Here is a 16,535-nt window from a genome sequence, read left to right as displayed (position 1 = left end):
TTCACAAACCTTAAGTGAGGCTTGTAGCAGAAATTTCTTCACGTACTCATTGGGGGTAGATTGCTGGACATCTGTTCCAGTGTTCTGAATTCTGCCAGCAGGATGTGTCAACAAGATAACATGGCAGTATATAACTAAAAGGCTTAATTTTGAGAGAAAACTAACCCTACATGCAGCTGTCATGCTGCAGAATAAGTATGACCCTTGAAAGGTAATACTTTCAGTCCTGTCTGGCCCATTTTTGGGGAGGAGGAGGAGAGATCTGGGGGATTCCAGGAAGGACAACTACTCTGGCACCTCCCCACCCCTGAAGGGTAGAATTGAGCAAAGGTTAACATGGTTCCTTTCCAGTAGAGTGTGTGCTTCCTCTGGGGAGAGGAGGAGGAAACAACACTGGGTTAGGGTATCCTCTCTAACCCACCACATTGCCCAACTTTCTCCCCTGGTCTCCAAGGATGAGTGAGTGCTGGTAGAGTCTGGATCAGTAACATGGTTCCTCTAGAACAAGTTCCTTTTAGTCTCAAGAACTCCACAATAATGGTGGACTCTCCAGGGGAAGAGTACTGTATTTAAGAACTACATGTGGCCAAGTATTGAGTAGTTTTGGTGGACAGTAGTTCAGTTTCACTGACATCCTCAGGAAGATTGTGTGTTCAGGGCCACTAGCTTTGTGTCTGGGCTTCTGATTAAATAGTCTGGGAGAGGCTTGTGGTTGGTGCCATAGCCTGAGTGCTCTCAAAATGGGTGTCCTGAGTGACCACAGACTGACCTCTTTAGCTCTCCGATGTTCACAGGTGGACTGTATGTGTGAATTCTAGATCACAGGATCTGCCCTTCTGCTCTTCTTACTGATACTAATTGAGTGAACAACTACTGTGTGTGTTTTCTCTCCTCTTAAATTTGAGGTCTTGGGCTGCTAATTTTTATTTAAAGGTACTTGTTAAGTGCTTTCTATATGCCAGCCACTGTTCTAAGAACTGAGGGAGATACAAGCTAATCAGGTTGGACAAAGGCCATGATCCACATGGGGCTCACAGTATTACTCCCCATTTTGCAGATGAGGAAACTGAGGCACAGAGAAGTTAAGTGACTTGCTCAAGGTCACACAGCAGATAAGTGGTAGAGCTGGGATTAGAACTCAGGTTTTTCTGACTCCCAGGCCCAGGCTCTATCCATTAGGTCATGGAGACTTCCTTAAGAAGATGTCCTACTTCAATCAATCAATCAGCAGTATTTATTGAGCACTTACTTTGAACAGAACATTATGCTGAGTGCCTGGGGGAGTACAATACAGTTGGTAGACCTGATTCCTGTCCTCAAGGAGCATACACTATATTTCTTAATACTTATATGACACAGCTCTTTCATCCAGTGACTTCACCCAGACTCCTAGAATGATTATTTTAGATTGGCTTTCCCAAGCACTAGGAGCTGCATATCACATCTGAGCCAACTGCGAATGCTATCATTCTTCACATCACATTTATTTGAAGTACACTGGAAATATATATGCTCACCGTAACCTTCTGAATGCAAATGCTGAGATTTTAGGTGTGTGTGGAGGGGGTGTCATCGTGAGACCGTAGTTATTTTTATGTGCAAAATAATATATATATATACTTTTAGATGACTTAAGGAGCACCCTTCCCCACTCCCACAGTCATCTAACTCCTCTTTCCCATCACACAAAAAGAAAAATCACATGACTATAAAGTCTAAGTTACATGTCGCAAAAAGAGTGTTCTTGTGATGGAAATGGGGGATAGCTTGGAAAAAGCCCTAAGAGGATTAGTTGATGTGAAATGATTGGAAGACACGGAGTTACTTTCATTGAAAAATATCTCTTAAGGAAAGGTAAAATTGAAACTTTTGCCTTGCTCAAGTGGATTAAAAAGGGAAGATATAAAATAAAAAGGGTTATTCTATCAGATTCCCCTTAGATTTGGAATTTAGGTGAAAAAATTTAATATAGGTGGAACTCTTTCATGAAGGGGGAGAGAGAGAAGTAAGTTAAACTCATGCAGTCATTTTCAAATGGGCACTACTCTTAAAGCTATTTCATTATTTTGGGATTTATATGGTTTTGTTAGGACTGTGTAGAAAACCACAAGTTTTGTAATTCCAACATAGGTTAATGATGTATCCTAATTTGTCCTGAAGGTTAGGATATTGTCTTTATTTTTCTTGTTTTGTGTCTTCAATTAGATCATGATTAGAAAGGGGATAGGGTGTTAATGAAGAGAGTTGTTTGGCTCAAGATGTTGAACTCAGAGGGTTTCTCTGGGATAATGATTTTAGGTTACGATTTTAATAAAATAGGCTAGAGGAAAAAGAGTAGGGGAAAATTTTTAAGTTTTCTCTTCCTCTCAGATTTGTTTTGGGAGGGTTCAATGCCAGTGTTCTGTAAAATGAAAAGAATGGGAACTTGGGAGGGAAAGACAGGAAAGGAGGCTAGCATCAGTGGTTGATGGATGGGTGGACTGGGGAGCAGGAGTGGAAGGAGAGAGGGAACATTGTTTTCCAAATGATTTTCCACTCTCCTGAAAGCAAAGCCCAGGAACTGTCTGGAGCTTGAAGGTCTTGGAGAAAATGAAGTGAAAAAGATTTAGAGAAGTCTTAAGAATATGAAATTCCTGAGGAGATTTTTTTAATGGTATTTGTTAAGCACTTAATATGTGTCAATCTAAGCTAATCAGGTTGGACACAGTCCAAGTCCAAATTAGACTGTAAGCCCGTCAAACGGCAGGGACTGTCTCTATCTGTTGCCGACTTGTTCATCCCAAGCGCTTAGTACAGTGCTCTGCACATAGTAAGCGCTCAATAAATACTATTGAATGAATGAATGAATGTGGGGCTCTTGGTATTAATTCCCATTTTACAGATAGGTGAGGTACAGAGAATCAAAATGATTTGTCCAAGGTCACACAGCTGACAAGTGGCAGAGCTAGGACTAGAACCCAGATCCTTTTGACTCCCAGGCTTGTGCTATATTCACTAGGCCATGCTGCTTCTCCTCTTTGGGATATAATATGATATGATTGGGGATGATTTTGTCAAAAGGAAACTTTCTGTTTAGTAATAATTATGGTATTCATTAAGTGCTTATTCTGTGCTAAATCATGAGTTAAATACAAGATAATGAGATTAGACACAGACTCTGGCCCACACGGGCTCCTAATCTAAGAGAGAAGGAGAGCGGGTGTTTTATCCCCATTTTACAGATGAGGAACTGAGGCATAGAGAGGTCTGACCAGTAGATGATCTGGGATTGGAACCTGGGCCTTCAGACTCCCAGTCCTAGGCTGCATTGTCTCCAAAAGAATTGTAGTTAATTAAATCATTTAATTTAATCTCAGTTAATCAGAGGAGAAGTAAAATGCCCAAGGGCCATATTGGTAGAAGAAACAGAAGAAACAGATGAGACAGGATGCTCAAATGAATGGAGAGAGAGAGAGGGATAGAGAGAAGAGAAAAAAGAGAAGAGGGAGAGAGAGAGAGAGAGACAGACCCCAAAAGAATGATGCCTGAAAAAGGTTTAAGTAGAGTCAGCAGTACCCTAAAAATTAAGGGATTAAGGAAAAACAGTAATTGTGAATGTTTCGGAAGAAGATTACAACGAATGATGTATGCAATCCTAACTTAGGGAAAGAAACACCCTCACAAGGAAAATTGGGGAAAAAAAGATAGAGCCAAGGGAACCTGAAGAAGAGCATAAGTTAGGAAAACAGATACTGATGCAGGGCATGTGTTGTTGATAAAGTTCTTCAGTGGTATTCATTGATTCCCCCATTTTAGTTCATTAAGAACTAAATTAGGCCTTTTCTGAATTCATCATTTCAGGAAATTAAGACACCATGCGATATATATTGCTCATTACTCCAGTGGAAAGGGAGAGGGAATGGGGTGGGGTGGAATATAGCAGGATTCATTGGTTTGCCAGCAGCAACTCTGTCCTTATAAGGTAAGAAAAAGGAAGGAATTGTTCTCCGCCACTCAAGGGAAGTAAGTGCTGTTTATGTTTCCACTGTGGCCAAGTGGCAGGTCTGGGAATAGGACTCTAGGTCCCAAGCACAAAGCCAGTGTCCAAACAGGCCACCACTCTAAATCCGCATGAACCTCAGATTTTTCCAGCTTTCTTTAGATTCTTCCAGGCAGCCGAATTGGCTTAAGGTAACACCTAGAAGTACTTTCATGCTCTCCACCAGGAGATTTGCTTTCCCCTCAGAATCGGCCCAGGATTGGTGACTCCGGGCTCCTGTGCCCAGGCTCTAAAGGGACAAAGAGTGGGTGATGGATGAGCAATGCAGAGTCAGGGTCCTGGCAGCGCAAGCTAAGGAAAGATCGCTACAGAAGGAGCCCAACACCAGGCCTGGCATGAGTCCATCCTGGAGGACCGCAACGGCTGCCAATTCCAATTCCCTCTTTCCAGGTGGCTGCAGGGTTTCCTTTGCTCATGTGTTCTAAACTTGAGGGAAATGTTGCTGTTTACTGCCAGAGAACAGTTGCACTTATCCCTTTACACCGGATATTTTAGTGCACATAATGCTGCATCACTGCCCTGTTCATAACCTCCCCCAGGAAAATCAATTTGCCTGGTAGAGGTCAGCAACCCTTGAGAGACATTCAAGCCCTCTTTCTGACTTGCATTTTTTAACTCAGCCTTCTGGAGAACATTAGTGTGAGTTTCCAGGGTTGAGGGCAAGTGATGCAATTGGCCCCTGAGTAGCTTGCTAAGGGCTCTAGGTCCCTGGGAACGGAAGGCATTCTGCACCCCTTGTGGTTATCCTAGAACCCAGTTCTGCTCTTTGCAGAGGGAAGACACAGGCCACCTGAAGTTTTCACCAGGGCACAAGTGGTGTGGAGTCACTGTGCCTGAGAATGCCTGTCTCTCTCCATCAAGACTATAAGCTCATTGTGGGTAGGGAATGTGTTTATTGTTGTACTGTACTCTCCCAAGCGCTTAGTACAATGCTCTGCACACAGTAAGCACTCGATAAATACAATTGAATGAATCGACTGAATGAAAGCCACTCCAAATTCTCCCGGTGCTCCCTTGAGAGCTCCAAGCACTGTGTAGGGGCTCACCAGGGGGCATAGGGCATAAATAGGTCCACATTTCTGCGAGTCTGTGCTCATCGCTCCACTCCCCACCATCTCCGCCCCCCGGCATGGAAGAAGCTCCCATCATGGTGGGAATGCTTCTGCCAGGGTAGCAGGCTCATGTGGAGAACTAGAAAAACTGAGGCCCCCTTGAGAGCTTGATGGGAGGATCTGGCTTAATATTTGTAATTCAAGGACAAGTGGGTCTTACTACTAATTAATCCCTTTTATTAATGCCTGGAGACACTGTCCCACTTCTCAAGTCAAGATCACTGGGCTATCATTTGCTATCATTTGCCCACAGGCCCATCCCTTCAAGATGCATTTAAAACTGTATCTCTCCGGAGTTGATGTGTTTTTCCTCTCCCAAGAGAGCTGTTAAAAATCTCCATTATTGGAACAGTAATCTCCACCAAGTAGCAGCATGAATGACCGGCTGTGATTAGAACAGTCAAACTTCAGGGGAAAAATTGCTATTCTCATCTAATTGAGAGAGAATTCTTTCATGTAACTCCACCTAATAACTGAAAAAGTGGAGTGCATGTGGTGAGGGCCTAATTGTTAGCACTAATTATGTTGAAACAGGCGTTCTGGGAGCAGCCGAGCAGCCTTTGTGAATGGAATTCTAAATAAAAATTGCAAGTTGGGGTCAGTCATTTTACCGGGCTCACCCACACAGGGTATCCATTGAAGTCAGTCAAAGGTATGCCCTCAGCAGGATTCCTGAATTTTTCTAACTCTTTTACCAATTTAGTTCATATGTTTTTAGAGCGAAGGAAATGTGAAAGAGCAAAAATAACCATGTGATTTCTCATATTTCTTAGTGGTGGATTATGAAGTCCACGTGTACACTGGCTCCACACTAGGTGCCGAAACAGACGCTAATGTGTCCATTAATGTCATTGGAACTAGAGGAGATGCTGGGATGCGGAAACTTCATCATTCCAAGAATAACAAAGTCAAGTTCCAACATGGTCAGGTAAAAAAATGCTTAAGTACTGTCAAGCAACTTTGGTCCCACTACGTACCCTGATTTATAATAAAGTTATTTTTTCTATTATTTCAGAGAACAGGGGTAGAGTATCTGAATCTATTAAGAGCTGGACCATTTTGAAAGAAGTTCTGTTAGAACAAACTGAGCATAAAGGGCCTCAATTTTTCTTCCATTCTTCTTTCCTTTCATCAAGTCCCCTTGCCTTCTTTAGATCAAAGAATTTCCAAGAAAAAAGATAAGAGCATCTGCCAAGTGGTAGGCTATGAGGAATGGGAATAAGATTTGGAATAAAGGTTCCCATGTATTGCCAAATGTGAGAGTGTCTTAGGTTCCCAACTTAGTAGCCCATATCTAAATGGCCACCAATTCCCAGAAATGTATTGTAACTCAGTCAATTGTATCTATTGAGCACTTACTGTGTGCAGAGCACTGTACTAAGCACTTGGGAGAGTACAGTACAACAACAGACACATTCTCTGTCCACAACAAGCTTAAAGGCTAGAGGGGGAAACATGCTGCTGCTAAGTGAGCCTTGTGCGTGGGTCTAAGACGGAGTTGTAGTGGCTAACATGCTTAAAGTTTATTTCCTGTGTCCCTAATTGTCCCTCTAGCAACCAATTATGAACTATTCATGCATGAATTTACCCCAATCCCTCTTGAACCTCCTTTTCAACTCCCTAGGCTGTAAGCTAATTGTGGGCACGTTAATGTTTCTACCAATTCTGTATATTATACTCTCCCAAGGACTTAGTTATAGTGCTCTGCACACAGTATGTGATCAATAAATATTTTTGATTGATTCAACTTTCTGGGGCAAGAAATTCAACATGCCTCTAGGTGAAGTATTCTTTCTTCATTTGTTTTGAACTAACCTACCACCTTCATGTTTGAATGTGGTCTTCCTAGATTAGTGTTTTGGGATTTAATTAACAATTGCATGCTTGACCTTTTTATCCTCTTCATGATTTTGTAGCTTTCGGTCGTACCCTCTCTCTCAGTCTTCCTCTCTCCAGCTGGAAGAGCCTTAACTTTGTCAGCTAGCCCTTCTGTGGAAGCTTCTCAATCCTCTTGATCATCATGATTGCCCTTTTCTGTAGCTTTTCCAACTCTATCATGCCCTTCTTAAAAGGGGGCAGCCAGGACAACCTGCAATATTCCAGGTGCAGATATACCGTTGTGTTGTATGATGACCATACTCTGCCAACACATAGATGGCTTTTCTAATGTTCTTTTACTTACACTTTAGGTTGATATCTTTGGTATTCAGGCTGTATCTCTTGGAGAGCTGAAGAAAGTTCTGGTTGGTCATGATGGAACTGGTCCAGGTAGGGTTTGGTTATGTAAAATCCAGTGCCATTTTGGTGGAAAAAGGGGGATCTTTCTCACACAATGCTGCAAAAGGCAAGATAATAATAATTATGGTACTTGTTAAGCACTTACTATGAGCCAAGCCCTGTTCTGAGTGCTGGGGTAGATAAAAGTTAATCAGGTTGGACACAGTCCCCATCCCATATAGGACTCACACTCTTAATCCCCATTTTACAGGTTAGGTATCTGAGGCCCAGAGTAGTTAAGTAGCTTGCCCAAGGTCACACAGCAGACATGTGATAGAGTTAGGATTAGAACCCAGGTGCTTCTGACTACCAAGCCCTTACTCTATCCACTAAGCCATGAGGAGGTAATAATAATAATAATAATAATGTTGGTATTTGTTAAGCGCTTACTATGTGCAGAGCACTGTTCTAAGCGCTGGGGTAGATACAGGGTCATCAGTTTGTCCCACGTGAGGCTCACAGTCTTCATCCCCATTTTACAGAGGAGAGAACTGAGGCACAGAGAAGTGAAGTGACTTGCCCACAGTCAGCTGACAAGTGGCAGAGCTGGGATTCAAACCCATGACCTCCGACTCCTAAGCCCCTGCTCTTTCCACTGAGTCACACTGGCTGCTTGTATTAGGGAGTCCTCTCTGTAAAATTTTCATTTTCTCTTTAATGAAACTTGGTGCAAACAGATGAGGATCGGACAGAGACAGCTCTCTTGTCTGATTCTCTCAAGAATTTTGAAATTCTTCAGGGTAAAGAGATTTAAGCCCTATTATTATAACTATATATTATTACAGTAAAAGTGAATTTGTGAATATTTAAACCCCAAAGGAGGGATTTCAATAAAACATTACCTTTGATATTGAGATCTGCTTGTAAAAGGACCAAAGAGAACAAAACTTTGTCCTTGAATGCTAGGTTCCAAAAAACAGCCTACTGGACCTTCTAAGAAAAAAAAGGTAAAATGTCTCTACAAAAGTTTTCTGTTGGTTTGAAACAATTTCTTTCAATATTAATAAAATGAATGTCCAATCTGTATTTGACTTCCAAACTCATCCTTCAATTAAACTCTAATAATAAAGAGATTATAGAGCTGAGAGATAATCATAGAACAGGCATCTATGAGGACAGTGCACGTTAACCTCCACTAGACTATAAGCTCACTGGGGGCTGGGAACGTGTCTGCTAATTCTCTCATTTTGTACTCTCCCAAGTGCTTGAAACAGTGTTCTGCATATAGTATAAGCCCTCGATAAATACCATTCATTCATTGATTAACCTATTGGCAATTATATTCTTACTGTATCTGGATCCAAGAATTAGAGCTAAGATCTCCAGTCATTAAAACAGCTCTAGGATGTAGCTTAACCTGAAGTATGGGCCCAGTGGTCCACCAGTAATTGGATATTGCTGGGTCAGGAGATAGGAGACAATTGGGAAACCTGAGAAGACACTCGTGAAGAGTAGGCCAGTAGATGGAAAAATGGGATAAAGTAATTTTTTCCAACCAAACTTAGAGACCCACTGAGGCCCCTGCAGTGCCTTAATAATGTGTTAAATGTCACCCTAGTGGCCCAGGGTGGTTGCCGCTTGTAGCTTATCCACAACACCATGCTCTCCCCCGGCCCCCCCACAGGATAGTTCTCTGATACCTAAAACTGTTCTGGGACTACTCTAAAGCATCCAGGAGCCAGGACACTGCTAACCTTTACCCAGCACAGGGAATAGTTGCCCCCCACCAAAACTGCAGACAGAGGCTAAATATGGCTCTTCCAGTCCTCTCCATTGGTCCACTTTGGACAGCCATGCTTTCAACCTTCAAAGGCAGCTGGACCCAACTGTTCAAGGGATGTTTATAAGGACTGTTGTGTTTCTATATGAAGTGAGCAATGTTAGCACACTTTTTTTTTAATAAAAGACAACTAAAGTTCAACTCTTCTTTAACAATTCAACCTAGGAAATGGATGGTTTCTGGAAAAGATTGTTATCAGATTTAAAGAGAAACAAGATGAACAAGAAGTTGTATTTCCTTGTAATAGGTAAGTCACTATTCTAGAAATGACTATTATATATAACAAATTACATGCTATGGAGTTTACTCGATATCCAGCTTCTTTATCAGGTGGCCATTATCAGTTCTTCTAGCATGATCTTTAGCCCCTCTCTGTCTTCTGTGATTTTCTCCTCCTAAACCTTTCACCACATGCTGGTCCTAGAGGTCTGTTTCCACCTACTAATTTGGATGAAATTATTTTGCATGTTTAGCACAGATCCATGATTTAGGTAAGGAAACTTTAATAGCAAAGACCAACCTGGATTATTTGGTGAACATGTTTGCTATCTCTTTTTAACCCAGTGTACATTCTTTATACCACAGTAATCAAGTGGTTCCACTAATTCCTTGGCCAGCTTTCTGCTTTTGATATATTTAAAGTATCTTTCATTACAAACTCTAGTTATGATTAAAAGTATTCTTCAAACTCCTTCATGGCACAAAGAATGTTCTGTTTATCCTTGATCTGCCATACTTTATGGGCTTTCCTGTTCTCACTTAGGTGAGCTTTCCTTTTGTAAAAGATGACTCCCCTCTGAAAACCTCGACTTTGCTAAGTGAGGCTTGTGCCTGACTTATTTTGTCATGTAGCAGACATTTTAGCTGAATTTCTAATGTGTTTTTAAACAGTCTCCCTGTTTCCAGCAGGCTAATTTTAATCAGTTTATTTCAACGATGTTTGTAAAGTGTTTACTTTGTGTCAAGCATGGTTCTAAGCACTGGTATGGAAAGAAATTTGCCAGATGGGACACAGTCCCTGTTCCACATGGGGCTCACAGTTTAAGTTGGAGGGAGGAGGATTTAATCCCCATTTTACAGAGGAGGTAACTGAGGTGCAGAGAATTTAATTGACTTGCCCAAGGTCATGGAACAAACAATTTGCAGAGCCAGGTCCTCTTTCCCAGGCCCATGCTCTTTCCATTAAGCCATACTGCTTCTCAGTGGTGTTCACTGGGTGCCTACTGTAGCAGAATGCAATAATAAGATCTTGGGTGAGTAGAACAGAAGACTCCATCACTGCCCACAAGGAGCTTATAATCAAATGGGTGTGGACAGACAAAAATCTATTACAGATAGGAGAAATAAGGTTTTTCCAGCTCCTTTTTTTTTAACTTTCCATGAGATCCTCATTTTACTATTTTTACTTTTCCTATTGAGCAAAACACTCAAGTTCCCTTAGGTAAGGATCACTATTAGAGAGTGACTCCTCACAATTAATTCCTGCTTAGGTCCTGACCACTAGTCGGAATTAAATTCAGTATCTTGCCTTTGCTGAGGGTTCCAGGTTCTCTCTGGATGATGCCAATCACCATCTACACTTGCTATATGACCACATTCTAGTCCTTCAGTGACTCTATCCGTCACTCACCAGGTTGTATTTTTTTAAATCTTCCACTCACAGTCTCCAAGATCCTCGTAAGCAATGTGGCCCAGTGCAAAAAAGCCAAACCCGGGAGTCAGAGGACATGAGTTCTAATCCTGCCTCTGCCATTTACTTGCTGTATGACCTTGGGCAAGTCACTAAATTGCTAATTCTATCATATTGTAGTCTCCCAAATACTTAGTACAATGCTCTGCACATAATAACTGCTCAATATATATCATTGATTAAGTGAGTAATTGATTTCTGGGCCTCAGTTTCTTCATGTTAAATGGGGATTCAATACCTCTTCACCCTCTTGTTTAGACAGCGAGAACCACATGGAACAGGGATTGTATCTGAACTGATTATGTTGTATCTACCCCAGCACCTAGTACAGTGATAAATGCCAATATTATTATTTTAATCTATACTCTCTCATCTCTATCAGACCTACACCCTCTTGTTCCAACCAATCATGTTTCTAATTGTTCCCTCATTTAGCCCTTTACCTACTCTGACACTCTGATTAGTCTTCCCAGTGCATCAAACAGCTTACATCCTCTTTACTACCTCTGCCAGCATCTTTAAATTATTCATTCATTCATTCAATAGTATTTATTGAGCACCTACTACGTGCAGAGCACTGTACTAAGCACTTGGAATGTACAAATTATGACCTACAGCTTCCAGAAAGCTTCTCCCATCCATTCTCCCATCCATTAGCACCAGCCCCTCAGCTCCGTCTTGTAATCCGTAATTATACTGCTTATCTATGTATTGGTTTTCCTTGTCTCCCTGTAGGACTTGTAAGCAACCGAAGTTCATATGCCATGTAACTAACGTAATGCTATGCTCTCCATAAGCCCACAACAAAAATCTTGCTTGATTAACTGACTCCACCAAAAGTCTTTTGAGGGCAGGGATTGTGTCTACAACCTCTGTTATACATGAATTTTTAATAAATTGGAAAAGGGTTACCCCAATATCTAATGCATGGCTGTGATTTGTGTCATCTGTCTTTCAGAGGTATTTCACACTTCTCTACTAGACTTGAAAGTATCCTTATTCATTTCTAGAGATGTTATGAATGTCTGTGGCCTTTTCTGTTATTCTGCTACTCTGCTTTCAGTTGCTTCTGGGCACCTGTTTTAAAATGCAGTGCGGTATTTGTTTATGTTGTGTTTTGATGTTTTCTCACTCCTGCTGTGTCTGTCTCCAATCCCTTCTCCCCACTCAAACATTTAGATTGCAAGCCTCACGAGGGACAGTGTTTAGGTGAATTTTCTCCCAGCACTTAGTACAGTGCTCTGAACCCACCAAGTGCTTAATAAATATTATTACAACTATTTAAGACACTGGATTCCTCCATTTCAAATAGATCACTTCCTGGAGCCAGGGGTCAGTCTTCATGTTGTAGGCAAGGAATTTATCTACCAGTTGGGTTGTACTGTAATCTCCCAAACTCTTGGAACAGTATTCTGTACACAATAGCACTCAGTAAATACCACTGATTGATTTATTAACTCCAGAATTTCCTCAGGGTACTGAGCATGCATGTAATTAATTGGAACCATACCACAATAATAACTGTGGTATTTGTTAAGCACTATATTTGTTAAGCACTACTCTGTGCCAGGCACTGTTCTAGGCACAGGGGTTGTGGCAAGCAAATCAGGTTGGACACAGTCCCTGTCCCACTTGGAGCTCATAAACTTGATACCCATTTACAGATGAAGGTAACTGAGGCACAGAAAAATTAAGTGACTTGCCCAAGGTCACACAGCAGACACGTGGTAGAGCTGGGATTAGAACCCAGGTCCTTCTGACTCCCAGGCCTACGCCCTATCCACTAGGCCACACTGCTTCTCAGGGTTAAGCAGTCCAGCGAAAGGACTGGAATAGTTCTGAAAATTTGCAAGAGGTAAGAAGAATTGAAAGATGCCTCCACTGAAGTTGTTGCGAGCCCTAGAAATGGGATTTATAAAACTGAAGGGTGGTGCATACGCTGATCTCTTATTTTATCTCCTGATGCCATTATGCTGCATATAATAAAACAAGTGCACTGATGCCTTTTTACAGCTAATATAAAAAACAAGAGCTACCTCCATATAGTCTGGATAAAGCCTTTTCAAAGCAGGGCTGGTTCATTAATCTGAGATCCCAAAGTTATTGGGGGAACAAGAGTAGGGAAAATAAGTAGTTTTTTCCCATATCTAGCAATAGGAAACATGAACTTTCCTTAAAATCTGAAGCAGTGTGGCCTACTGGATAAAACTCAGGCCTGGGAATCAGGAGCCCGGGATTCCCGACTCTGCCACTGGCCTTCTGTGTGACCTTGGGCAAGTCACTTAACTTCTCTGTGTCTCAGTTTCCTCGTTTGTAAAATGGGGATTACTGAATCCTGTTCTTACTCCTACTTATACTTGGGAGACCAGGTGGGCCAGGAATGGAGTCCAATCTGATTACGATGTATCTTCCACTGTGCTCGGTACAGTGTTTGGCACCTAGCAAATGCTTAACGCACACTATTTTTTTTAAATGAGAAGAAGAATGTAAGACAATGGGAAAGTAAAGAAATTGGTGTCAGGTAATAGAGATTAAAGCATCAGAGCCCATCATTTCTGCATCTGAGGTTCAGACGTTACTGACCATAGGAGGAAGTTCTGTTACCTCCAAATTGAACATTTTCCTTTACCAAACCCATTCTAAACTGTGGTAGTGAACATTATTTCTTTTATTATTATTTGATTTAATTAATTTGTTTTGCACCAAAGTGGAATTTTTGAAATCTAGACAGCTGAGATGATTGTTTCTATAATGCCATCACAGTTTTATGAGATCTCTCCTCAGGGAAGCATCCTTGACTAAAACAATAAGCTCTCTTCAGAAAGGTTTTGTCAAAACCAAAGCACTCCAACAGGATTTTAGTTTCTAATTGTATTCCTACAGAGTGAGATGTCTTTGCTGTTTGCTATTTCTTATCCATTTTACCTCTTTTTAAAAAAATGGTATTTGTTAAGCACTTCTTTCTCTTGCTCCTTCTCAATTGTATTTATTGAGTGCTAACTGTGTGCAGAGCGCCATACTAAGCTCTTGGGGAGTACAAAATAACAATAAACAGACACATTCCCTGCCCACAACGAGCTTACGATCTATGAGCCAGGCACTGTACTAACTGCCAGGATAGATACAAGCTAACCAGTTTGGACACAGTGCATGTCCCACGTGGGGCTCACAGTCAATCCCCATTTTACAGATGAAGTAAAAAAGGCCCAGAGAATCAATCAATTGCATTTATTGAGTGCTTATTGGGTACTAGGCGCTTGGGAAAGAGTACAGTATAACAATATAAGGGAAGCATTCCCTGCTCCACAGTGAGCTTACAGTCTTGAGGGGGAGATGGACATTAATATAAATACATCACTGACATGTACATAAGTGCTATGGGGCTGGGCTTGAATAAAGGGAGCAAATCAGGGCAATGGAGAAGGGAGTGGAAGAAAAGAAGAAGCAGAAGCTTCTGCTTCTGCAGAAGAAGAAGAAAAGAAGAAAAGAAGAAGAAGCTGCTTGGAGAAGCAGCGTGGCGCAGTGGAAAGAGCACGGGCTTTGGAGTCAGGGCTCATGAGTTCGAATCCCAGCTCTGCCACTTGTCAGCTGTGTGACTATGGGCAAGTCACTTAACTTCTCTGTGCCTCAGTTCCCTCATCTGTAAAATGGGGATTAAGACTGTGAGCCCCACGTGGGACAACCTGATTCCCCTGTGTTTACCCCAGTGCTTAGAACAGTGCTCTGCACATAGTAAGCGCTTAACAAATACCAACATTATTATTAAGAAAAGGAAATTAGGGTTTAGGAAAGGCCTATTGGAGGACATGTGCTTTCAGTAAGACTTTGATGGTGGGGAGAGTAACTGTATGTCAGATATGCAGAAGGAAGGGAGGGTGTTCCAGGCCAGAGGCAGGCAAAAGGTTGACTGTGAGATAAACGAGATTGAGGTATAGTGAGTAGGTTGGCATTAGAGGAGAGAAGTGGGTGGGATGGGTTGTAGTAGGAGAGCAGTGAGGTAAGGTTGGAGGGGGCAAGGTGGTAGAAGGCTTTAAAACTGATGGTAAGGAGTTTCTGTTTGATGTGGAGGTGGAGGGGCAACCACTGGAGGTTCTTAAGAAGTGAATGAATGTTCATTCTTGAAATGAATGTTTTGGGAGAAAAATGGTCTGGGCAGCAGAGTGAAGTACGGATGGGAGTGGGAAGAGACAAGAGGGAAGGAAGTCAGCAAGGAGGCTGATACAGTAATCAAAGTGGGATAGGATAAATGCTTGGATTAACGTGGTAGCGTTTGGATGGAGAGGAAAGGGCAGACTTTAGCAATGTTATGAAGGTTCACCTTGTCCCCTCCTACTTCACCTTCCTACTAACCTACTACAACCCAGCCTGCACACTTCGCTCCTCTAATGCTAACCTTCTCACTGTGCCTCGATCTCACCTATCTTGCCACAGACCCCTCACCCGTGTCTTGCATCTGGCCTGAAATGCCCTCCCTCCTCAAATCTGACAGTCACTCTCCCCCGCTTCAAAGCTTTATTGAAGGCACCTCTCCTCCAGGAGGCCTTCCCCGACTAAGCCCCCTTTCTTCTTCTCGCCCTCCTTTCTGCGTCACCCTGATTTGCTCCCTCTGTTCTTCCCCCCTCCCAGCCCCACAGCACTTAAGTACATATCTGTAATTTTTTTTATATTAATGTATTTCTCCCCTTTCTTGTCTGTAAGTTTATTGTGGGCAGGGAATGTGTCTGTTTAGTGTTGTATTGTACTCTTCCAAGAGCTTAGTACAGTACTCTGCACACAGTAAGCAATCAATAAATACAATTGAATGAATGAATGAAAGGTTGAACTGACAGGACTTAGTGACAGATTGAATATGTGGGTTGAATGAGAAAGATGAATCAAAGATAACAACAAGGTTAAGGGCTTGTGAGAAAGGAAGGATGGTGTTGTCATTTATAACAATGAGAAAATCAGGGGGACGACAGGGTTTGGGTGGGAAGATAAGGAGTTCAGTTCTGAATATGTTAAGTTTGAGGTGTTCATGGGACATCCAAGTAGAGTTGTCTTGAAGGCTGGAGAAAATGTGAGACTGCAGAAAGGGACGGAGATCAAGGCTAGAAATGTAGATTTGGGAATCATCCGCAAAGAGGTGGTAGTTGAAGGCATGGGAACGAATGAGTTCTCCAAGGTAGTGAGTGTAGATGGAAAATAGCTGGGGAATCAGAAATGAGCCTTGAGGGACACCCACACTTAAGGGGTCCAAAATTCCCTGGAGGATCCACAAAAGAGACTGAGAATGAGCACCTTCTACTTGCTTTACCAAATCTCAGGCAGGAATCTCCCCCAAATGAATCTGAACTCTCTTCTTGTGCTAGTGTTTTAAAAATGTTAGGGGCAGTTTCCTCTTGAATTGTATTACTATTATTATACGAAGAAATGAGTTTCCTTTTTACTCATCTGTTAGATTAATGGTTATCTCTAATTCCCTGGTAGGTGGCTCGATGAATACCAGGATGATGGGAAGATTGAGCGGGAGTTGCCAGCAGGAAGTAAGTTTTCTGCCCAGGGCAATTTATTGGGGCCATTCACCTCTTGCAGGAAATGTCCCCGGTTCACGCCTTGAATCTGACCTCTGCAAGGCTGCAGGCCGAATTTGTTTTT

The 16,535-nt window shown here is 42.0% G+C and overlaps 1 protein-coding gene across 1 annotated transcript in view; it reads left to right on the top strand.

Annotated features, from left to right (window-relative positions):
* RP1 (RP1 axonemal microtubule associated) overlaps positions 1-16,535 on the top strand; it is a 127,007-nt gene that overhangs the window by 105,729 nt on the left and 4,743 nt on the right. The window contains exons 26-29 of the mRNA XM_039912531.1: positions 5,925-6,079; positions 7,341-7,419; positions 9,374-9,455; positions 16,368-16,423. Of these exons, the coding sequence (XP_039768465.1) occupies positions 5,925-6,079; positions 7,341-7,419; positions 9,374-9,455; positions 16,368-16,423 (372 nt within the window). The remainder of the gene's footprint in view (positions 1-5,924; positions 6,080-7,340; positions 7,420-9,373; positions 9,456-16,367; positions 16,424-16,535) is intronic.

This window comes from Ornithorhynchus anatinus, chromosome 7, assembly GCF_004115215.2.
Source record: "Ornithorhynchus anatinus isolate Pmale09 chromosome 7, mOrnAna1.pri.v4, whole genome shotgun sequence".
Classification (NCBI taxonomy): Eukaryota; Metazoa; Chordata; class Mammalia; order Monotremata; family Ornithorhynchidae; genus Ornithorhynchus; species Ornithorhynchus anatinus.
The sequence above is the reverse complement of the archived record's forward strand: the minus strand, read 5'-3'. Positions and strand labels throughout refer to the sequence as shown.